Source organism: Engraulis encrasicolus, chromosome 11, assembly GCF_034702125.1.
Source record: "Engraulis encrasicolus isolate BLACKSEA-1 chromosome 11, IST_EnEncr_1.0, whole genome shotgun sequence".
Lineage (NCBI taxonomy): Eukaryota > Metazoa > Chordata > Actinopteri > Clupeiformes > Engraulidae > Engraulis > Engraulis encrasicolus.
The window spans coordinates 28,879,720-28,889,719 of record NC_085867.1 but is presented as its reverse complement, the minus strand read 5'-3'; the positions used below and the strand labels follow the sequence as shown (position 1 = coordinate 28,889,719).

General features: G+C 45.4%; 1 protein-coding gene across 2 annotated transcripts in view; it reads left to right on the top strand.

The window, feature by feature from the left end:
- Nucleotides 1-10,000, top strand: part of sppl3 (signal peptide peptidase 3) — a 71,083-nt gene that overhangs the window by 37,406 nt on the left and 23,677 nt on the right. Inside the window, exons 2-3 of one of the 2 annotated variants that reach the window (XM_063210365.1) lie at nucleotides 95-234; nucleotides 7,303-7,422. In XM_063210365.1, the coding sequence (XP_063066435.1) occupies nucleotides 95-234; nucleotides 7,303-7,422 (260 nt within the window). Of the gene's footprint in view, nucleotides 1-94; nucleotides 265-7,302; nucleotides 7,423-10,000 lie in introns of both variants that reach the window. The other variant, XM_063210364.1, reaches the window with a different exon arrangement.

The following is a 10,000-nucleotide window of genomic DNA, read 5'->3' as shown; positions in this document are numbered from 1 at the left end:
TGTGTTGCGTTGTGTTTCAGGGCGTACTACTGTCCTGTATACTATTGCAGTATTGAAATCCTAATGTTGTGTTTTGTGTTGCGTTGTGTTTCAGGGCGTACTCCCTGGTGGACTCCAGTCAGGTGTCTACGTTCCTCATCTCCATCCTGCTCATCGTGTACGGCAGCTTCCGCTCCCTCAACATGGACTGCGAGAACCAGGAGAAGGACAAAGACGGAAACCCCGTATCCAATGGTTCGTTTAGCAATAGCAACTCCAACAACAGTAAGTTGCTGAAGTATGCACGCACACACGCACACGCACACTAGGGGTGTGTTTAAATTATCAGTCAGGATACTGTATCGCGGGCCTCTTCACGATACACGTATGGTTCAAAGTGTCGGTATCGGGATACGGCTTCGCGGGCCTCATCCCCATACACTTATTGTTCAAAATATCGGTATCGGGATACGGTATCACGTGCCTCTTCACGGTACACGTATCGTTCAAAGTGTCAGAGTTTCGGGGTATCACAGGCTAGGGATGTGCACGAATATTCAAATGTTCGAATCCAATAGCAATGAGTTACTTAAACACACACACGCACAGGAGGATGGAAACCCCACCACCAACAGCTCCTTCCACAATAGCAGCTCCAACAACAGTGAACACACACACACACACACACACACACACACACACACACACACACACACACACACACACACACACACACACACACACACACACACACACACACACACACACACACACACACAACCAGCTCTTTCAAAAACAGTAATTGTAACAACTGTGAATTCCCCTGACCACACACACACACACACACACACACACACACACACACACACACACACACACACACACACACACACACACACACACACACACACACACACACACACAGTGTGGTAGTCTTGCGGTACATTCCTGCTACCCTGTGCAAAATGGAATGTTTTGTCTTAATTTAGAATGGAGAAGCGAATACAGCTGCATTGTGCCTCAATGGAGAGAGAGGGCGTGTGAGGGAGGAAGGATTGGATGGACAGACTGAGAGGGAGAGGGAGACAGATGGGGAGAGAGAGATGGATGGACAGACAGACAGAGACAGACAGACAGATAGAGGGAGATAGCAAGAGATTCCAGGGAAGACTTCTAGAGTTCTTCTGAAGAAGCTGTCGCAACACCGAAATGTTAGTCGGGTGTTTGCGAGCAATAAATACTTAAAATCTAAGCTGTAGTGTAATCCAGGCTCTACTTTCATAGGCATTACGGTTAGTAACAAATGTTCGTTAAAATACTTGAATGTCTAAAATGTTCAAAATACTTGCGCCTTTCCCCTTCCCCTCCGTTTTGCGCATTCACGTAAAGGGCTAGGACCATCCCAATTCAGATTTAGACAGAGGTGAAGGGGTGAGAGAAAGGGCCAAAGCCACACTTCAAACGGAGGGGTACAACTGACTTCTCCGAATGCATTGGGAATGCCTTTAATTTGCCGGCTTCCACAAAAGCACACCAATATAAGTATTTTCGCCGTAATAATTATTGTACTCCATTAAACATTGTCCCAATGTGTATTTGTTATTTTCTCCATAAAACGTACATGAAAACAATGTCTTTTAATGTCGTCCTAATACATGGAAGTGGTGAAGGAATTGCGAGAGTGGTGCAACACTGTTGCCCTTTTTCAAATTGTTGCACGAGTAATTACAAGGGGTATCGTTGGTTTAACTATAGAGGTTTTTTGAATGCTATGGGTGTCATTCCGTGATTGTTGACGTAGTGTCTCAATTCATAGGGGTTGCGTTTCAAGCCCTACACCTTCCTAGTGCTGGGTTGGACCCCCTTTTGCATCCAGAAATGCCTTCCTTCTCTGCAGCAATACTCAGATAGGCTGTGGTATTCCATCAAAGGTCAATTCATACTATGGTGCCCAAGTTGTGCCAAGAAAATATCCCTATGCCACTACACCAGTGGTTCTTAACCTGGGGTGCGGGCACCCCCTGGGGGTGCCCCAGAGATTCCAGGGGGTGCGCAGAATTTTGTTTGTGTTGAGGTTGTGACCAAAAATTATGCTTGCAAACGTTATAGTTAGGCCACATTAAGACCAAATTATAACATGTTATGGTCCCCATTTTAAGTCATTAAGGTATTGATAAATGTCTCAAGCAAGAATCATTGTAATTCATCACTTAAAACATTTTTTAGCGCATATAAACGTGTGGAAGTTTGTGTTGCCGGTGCAGGGCTTGTCTCCGGCACAGGAAAGGGGGTGCGTTAAGAAAAAAAGGTTAAGAACCACTGCACTACACCACCAGCCTGAACAGCTGATAGCTGACAGCATAGCAAGATGGATCCATGTTTTCATGGGGGGGCAATCGCTATTCCGACATAGCGCTATTCCGACATGCCGCTATTCCGACACTTTTCATCCCCAGGGTTAGGGTTAGGGTTAGGGTTAGGGTTAGGGTTAGGGTTAGGGTTAGGGTTAGGGTTAGGGTTAAGGTTAGGGATGTCGGAATAGCGGCATGTAGGAATAGCGGCGGACGGTGGAAAACGTGTCGGTATTCCGACAATAGACATTAACGTCGGAATAGCGACATGTCGGAATAGCACCACGTAACCGTTTTCATGTTGGTGACGTCAAATTCTAACCAATGTAACAGAAATCAAGACTCGTTAGACCAGGCAACATTTTCTCATCTTATCTTCTATTGTCCAATTCTGGTGAGCCTGTGTGAATTATTATAACCTCATTTTCCTGTTCTTAGCTGACAGGAGAGGCTCCTGGTGGGGTCTTCTGCTGCTGTAGCCCATCTGACTCAAGGTTTGAGGTGCCTTGCGTTCGGAAATGCTCTCATGCATGCCTTAGTTGTAACTAGTGGTTACTTGAGCTACTGTTGCCGTTTCAGAACCAGACCAAACCAGTCTGGACATTCTCCTCTGACCTCTGGCATCAACAAGTCATTTTCACCCACAGAACTGCCGCTCTCTGGATATTTTCTCTTTTTTGGACCATTCTCTGTAAACCCTAGAGATCGTTGTGGGTGAATATCCTAGTGGATCAGCAGTTTCTGAAATACAAGCCCATCTGGTAACAACAACCATGCTATGTTCACTTTATAGGGTACACAAATCTGAACTTCCGAGTTGCAAAAAAAAGGTTTACAGGCTCCAGGCCACTGTTGATTGGTCAGGTCAGATGTCAATATCTGTGTGAAAGCCTGATTTCTCCTGATTCATTTGATATAACCCACATGTGTGTACACCCTTGTAGAGAGACATGGTAGAAGCATTTGTAATAGGAGTGGAAGTGATGAAATATAGTCACTTGCGCTATAAAGGATCACCTTTGTTCCCCATTCTGCTGCTCGGTGTGAACTGCATCAGATCATCTTGGCCATGTCTACATGCCTAAATAATGCCTTGAGTTGGCACCGTCGGTGCGACTGATTAGGAATTTGCGCCAATGAGCAGTTGGAAAAGAGTTGAAGGACAGGATTGTGCACATCCCAAGAAAAGATGCAGGACGAAGGCCAACTGTAGTTTTCAAAGTGAGAAGTCCGCACACTTAAAATCAGAATCTGATGAAGACTGTTGAGGAGGTCGAAACGTAATCCTGCCATGAAATAATAAAATACAACAAAAAGGATTTTAAGTGTGCAGACTTCTGACTTTGAAAACTACAGTTGGAAAAGAGTGCCTATTAAAGTAGGCAGTGAGTGTAGGTAGTGGATGTGGCATAGCTGGCTCAGGGGGGAAGGGTGTTGTAACAGGAGCCTATCGCATGTCCAGCACATCCCTTGATGAAGGTGTAGTTTACAACAGCCTCTTTAGTGCTACAGGTTTACTTTAAACACACACACACACACACACACACACACACACACACACACACACACACACACACACACACACACACACACACACAATCGCACACACACACACAATCGCACACACACACACACACACACACACACACACACACACACACACACACACACACACACACACACACACACACACACACACACACACACACACAGTAACACATGAAAGTCCTCCAGAATTAAAAAAATAAAACAAACTTTGCATTCAGAATGTTTATTCATGGGCACTTAGTATACATGTATATGGATATTCTAGATCATCAGTGCTCGACCAGATGTATGATGTTTTGTTACTATTATATGCCAATTTTCTAAATGCACAAAAAGGAAAGGTGGCGCTTGCTAAGGGCACCAATCTGACTAGATGCCTGAAGACGATCTATGATCGAAACGTTGCTTCAAATAAATGAAGTCTTTTGCAAGCAGGGTGCAGATCCTTTCCCGCTCCTACATGTGACAGTTTTTTGATTTGGCTCCTGCTGATGCTTTTCTTCTGGATGTGCGTGCTTTCCACTACACCAATCTGTCCAGAACCAGCACTGGCCAACTCTGATAACCCATCTTCCCTTCTCACCACCCTCTCACACGCCACCAAACAGACCAAATAGAGTTTAGTCCTAATGCAGCTTTCAGACCCCATTACAGACGTGAACACATCAGACGGGGGCCACTAAACAAATCCGCCCGCTGTCTAGACATCGGTGTTGTGAGGCACCCAACCCATCTTCTTTCTTTCTTTCTTTCTTTCTTTCTTTCTTTCTTTCTTTCTTTCTTTCTTTCTTTCTTTCTTTCTTTCTTTCTTTCTTTCTTTCTTTCTTTCTTTCTTTCTTTCTTTCTTTCTTTCTTTCACTCAACCTCTTACTCCATATTTCTTGCACTCACACACGGACACACAAACACACACATGGACACACACACACACACATACAGACAGAGGCATGGCCTGGGCTAGACTCATCTTATCTGGATGTGGGGATTTCACTTAACACACAGATCCACACACACACACACACACACACACACACACACACACACACACACACACACACACACACACACACACACACACACACGCTCGCTTGCGCACCGCGCGCATTTACAAATCCACAAACACACTTGCGCTGCGTACTCAGACACACACACACACACAGAGCCGCACAATGCCACACAATGCCAAGCACACAATGCCTGTGAGTTTCCCATCTCTATTTTGAGACAGTGAGAAGCTGCGATGGTCTGAATAAGGACAATGGCGGTGTCCCTGTATCCAATAGCAACAGGCAACCAGGAAAACATGTGTCCTACACACACACACACACACACACACACACACACACACACACACACACACACACACACACACACACACACACACACACACACACACACACACACACTGAAGCGCTTGCAATTGGTCGGTGGAAGTTGATCCAGGTGTCTTTGTCCCTCTGCGGTGTCACGGCAACCTGCCGACTCGCACATGGCACAGCTGTCACTCACACTGCTGCTGGTTTGATGTACTCTCACACACACACACGTACACACATGCACACGCACGCACGCACGCACGCACGCACGCAGACATGGACAGACACGCACACACCAAGGCTTGACATTGGCACCTGCCAGCCAGCCAAATGCTGGTAAAAAGTTGGCTGTGGCTAGGACTGGGTGATTTTTCGCGATATCATTTGTTTCTACGATTATAAATTAGATGTTAAATTGTCTGGCGCCTTAAAAAAATGTTTTAATTTTTTTTCAGACCCGTGAATAGCCAATCATATGTATACAGCGCTGCACGTAACCAATCAGTTGGAAGAGAGCCACGTTGGGTTGTACAATGTGCACATGCACGCACAACAAACAAAGCACACCTGTAGCAGCTGGCGGCAACGCAAATCTGTGATGAAGTTTGAGACAAGTCATTTCTCCTGCCGTGGTCTGGCGGTGGGGCACTGGGTTACTGCGCTGGCGACCCAGGTTCGATTCCGGAATGGGTCATTTGCCGATCCTTCCCCGTCTCTCCCCCCAACTCGTTTCCTGTCTCTCCTCTACTGTCCTGTCAAAAAATGTATTAAAATAAAGGCATAAAAGCCCTAAAAAATGCATTTCTCCAGCCAAACCGTCAAATTAGTTCTAAGAGCTGAAACTTTGTTGATGGGGGTTCTGATAAGGAATTAAAGCTCGGGCCAGATGGGAACGCAACGAGGGCTGTGTTGTAACCGAGTATGAAAGTTATTGCAAACATACAACATCAAAACATCAGGTCCTCATGGCAACGACCGGCTTGCTGAAAACAATGACGAACACATTCAGAATACACATTTCTTATAATGTGTAGTTGTTGAGAACAAAGTATTCCTGCAGTCGATACTCTTATGCTAAGAGAGCACTGCCCAGGAGAAGGACGACATCGTTGAAAAGGGCATGAGAAGTTCGGCTGCTTGGAGGTACTTTGCATTTGAAGTCAGACAAACAACAGAGTCATAGGCATACACTGCAACATATGTCGAAGGGAACGTAGCTACTACATCGGTTAACGGCAGCCATTTGTTTCCGCATTTAAGACAATGCCACCCACTAGAGCATGCACCGTTCTGCAAGACATGTGCCCCCTTGAAGACCAGTGAGAAAAAAAAAAAAAACACCATCGAAATGACACAGACATTAGACACGCATACACAATTCATCGCAAAAGGCAAGCTGCCAATACGCACAGTCAAAACAGAACAGTTCAAAAACCTAGTGAACCCTCGTTATCAACTCTTTATCAACACGTACGCTGTCTCAGACAGCCATCCCACATCTATTCTGTATGCGGAGTGCAGAGGGATGGCTGAGAGGGACCTGCAAGCCGAAGCATACCTCACCACATCAGACTTGTGGTCAAATCGAACTTATTAGTGGTGCTTTTTAAACTATTAGACTATTTAAAACAATAGACAAGAAGGTTTTACAATGTTTACAATGTTTTACATGCATGCCCTTGTCTACTAATTAAATTAAAGGCTGTCGTGAATATTCAGCACTCATGTGCAATGTTCTGTCTTCTAAATATTTGTGTGTGTGTCTGTGTCTGTGTCTGTGTCTGTGTCTGTGTCTGTGTGTTACTACCAGGTATTGAGACCATCTGTTCCATTTATTGTCCTTTTTTCTTATTTGCTGTTTGATGTGTGTGTGTGTGTGTGTGTGTGTGTGCATGCATGCCCCTGTGTGCATGTGGTATTCAGGTATATACCAGGTATCCAGACCATAGACTTGACCCAAGCTCTCTTCTAATTTGTCTATTTCTTCCCTTCCTCCCCTGTGTGTGTGTGTGTGTGTGTGTCTGTGTGTTTGTCTGTGTGTGTGTGTGTGTGTGTCTGTGTGTTTGTCTGTGTGTGTGTCTGTGTGTTTGTGTGTGTGTCAACACCAGGTATTCAGACCATAGACTCGACCCAGGCTCTCTTCCTGCCCATAGGAGCCTCAGTGTCTCTCCTCGTCATGTTCTTCTTCTTCGACTCCGTACAAGTGGTCTTCACCATATGCACTGCAGGTAAAGCGTACAACACACACACGTGCGCGCGCACACACACACACACACACACACACACACACACACACACACACACACACACACACACACACGGTGGTCTTCACCATATGCACTGCAGGTAAAGTATACAACACACACACACAAACACACACACACACACACAAACACACACACACCGTACAAGTGTGTACACCGTACATATGTTCACCATATGCACTGCAGGTAACCACGCAGGCACACGCATGCACGCACGCACGGCCCCCACAAACCTACCATCTCAACCCCTACAAGGAGGGACTCTAGGTATTGAGGAGGCCTTCACGAGAGGACTCTAGCACGGAGTCTCATCTCATCTCGTATCATCTCATCTCATTTCATCTCAGCACTGATCCCGCTAATAAAGACAAAGCTCTGCAAAACAAGCCAGACAAGAGTCTCAGATCCACCAAGACCTTCATAACCCTCCCCAAAAAATAAAATGAAAAATAAAATAAAAAATAAATTACAAGACGCTTCAATCAACACTAATCTCTACAGCCCCCCCCCCGCCCCCCAATAAAGACCATGCCTTTATTTATCTCTATTATATGCAAGCAATAAACATCAAGCGTTTATGCAGGCATGGGTTATGACTCCATGGGCCCCTGGACCAGACAACAAGAAAGGGGCCCCTCAATGTTTCCAAAAAGGGTTTGCGCTGAAATTCAACATCTCTTGAAGTTCAACATTGTCTTTGACACCCTCAATGCCAGAACCGCTTTTGCAACTTTGGCCGCTTCTGCCGCTTGTACTTCCATACAAAGTCAATTACTTCAATCACTTTCCCCGCTTTCACCGCCCGCGGCCTGTTCCTAGAGTAAGGACCTACACACAAGATGGAAGGTCGACGATGACTCCATGCCCAGTCCAAAATGCAGAATGCTCTCCGCCATCCAGACATCTCAGATAATCGTGAAGCTTACACAGAGACAAATGCACATAGCGCCATCCCACACCTTTTCTACAGGCTTACACACACACACACACACACACACACACACACACACACACACACACACACACACACACACACACACACACACACACACACACACGGCCCCCAAAGCCTGTTTGATGAGCTTGTGTGATGAGATCAGACTTCATGTTTACTTGACCACAGAGGGATTGGGAACAGCACACACACACACACACACACACACACACACACACACACACACACACACACACACACACACACACACACACACACACACACACACACAGATTGCAGTGCCGATAATGCAGACTCAGAGGACTCTTTCCATTGTTCTACCTCCCGCCCTCCCTTGCACTCGAGGCCTCATGTTGACGTCAAGATATCACCGAGATGACACAAGTTTAATTCAATATCTTGCAAAAGCGCAATTCAAAGGTCATTGTCTCATTTGTAGTCGAGCTGTTGAATGGGGAATCCCAAAACGTTGTTGTGGCTAGACTGACGGCGGGGAAACTTAATTGTTTTCTCCACAGAGCCGAAAGCGTGAGGCCACAAGTATAATTAAAGCCGCAAGCGGCGATGACGGGCCCTCGCACACATGCATTGCAGGGACGGGGCATGCCACCTAGAATGTTGCTATGCCCCCCCCCCCCAGGAAAAATGGAGTCTGTACGACGTTCGGTTCACGAGATATTGACGAAAAAGTAATTAGCATGAATTAGCATTCAAAATTAGCATTAGCATTGTCATGATTATCATGTTGCTATGACCCCCTAAAACAAAAATGGAGTCTGTACGACGTTCAGTTCCCAAGATATTGAAGAATTACACTTTTCCTGCAGTTCCTTTGCCTACCACATGGTGGCGCTATACCTTATCTACATTTCAGGCTTATAGAAGAGTTAGTATTCATTATGTGCATACATGTGTACATTTGCACTGTTTTAAAACAGTCTTAAGTGAAATGGTGGCCAACTTCCTGTTTTAAAATGCCAAAAAAGTGAAAAAATCTCACTTCCTGTTGGGTGTGGCCATATTGTTGTATGGACTTTATTGTGCGCCTTAGTGAGATACACAACTTAAAAAAACTCCCGAGTCTGTACCTGAAAGTAGATGTTGGCCCCGCCCCTAAACGTGATTGGGGGCGTGGCCTCCATTTCAGGCATATACAAAAGTTAGTTTTCATTATATGCACATATGTGTACGTTTGCACTGTTACAAAACACTCCAAACTGAAATGGTGGCCAACTTCCTGTTTCAAAAGTCAAAATAAGTGACTTCCTGTTGGGCGTGGCCATATCGTTGTATGGACTTTATTGTTCGCCTTAGTGAGATACACAACTTAAAGAAACTCCCGAGTCTGTAGCTCAAAGTATATGCTGGCCCCGCCCCTAAACGTGTTTGGGGGCGTGGCCTCCATTTCAGGCATATACAAAAGTAAGTATTCATAATATGCATGCATGTGTGCGTTTGCAGGGTTTTAAAACACTCCAATTTGAAATGGTGGCCAACTTCCTGTTTTAAAATGCCAAAAAAGTCAAAATATGTCACTTCCTGTTGGGCGTGGCCATATCGTTATATGGACTTTATTGTGCGCCTTAG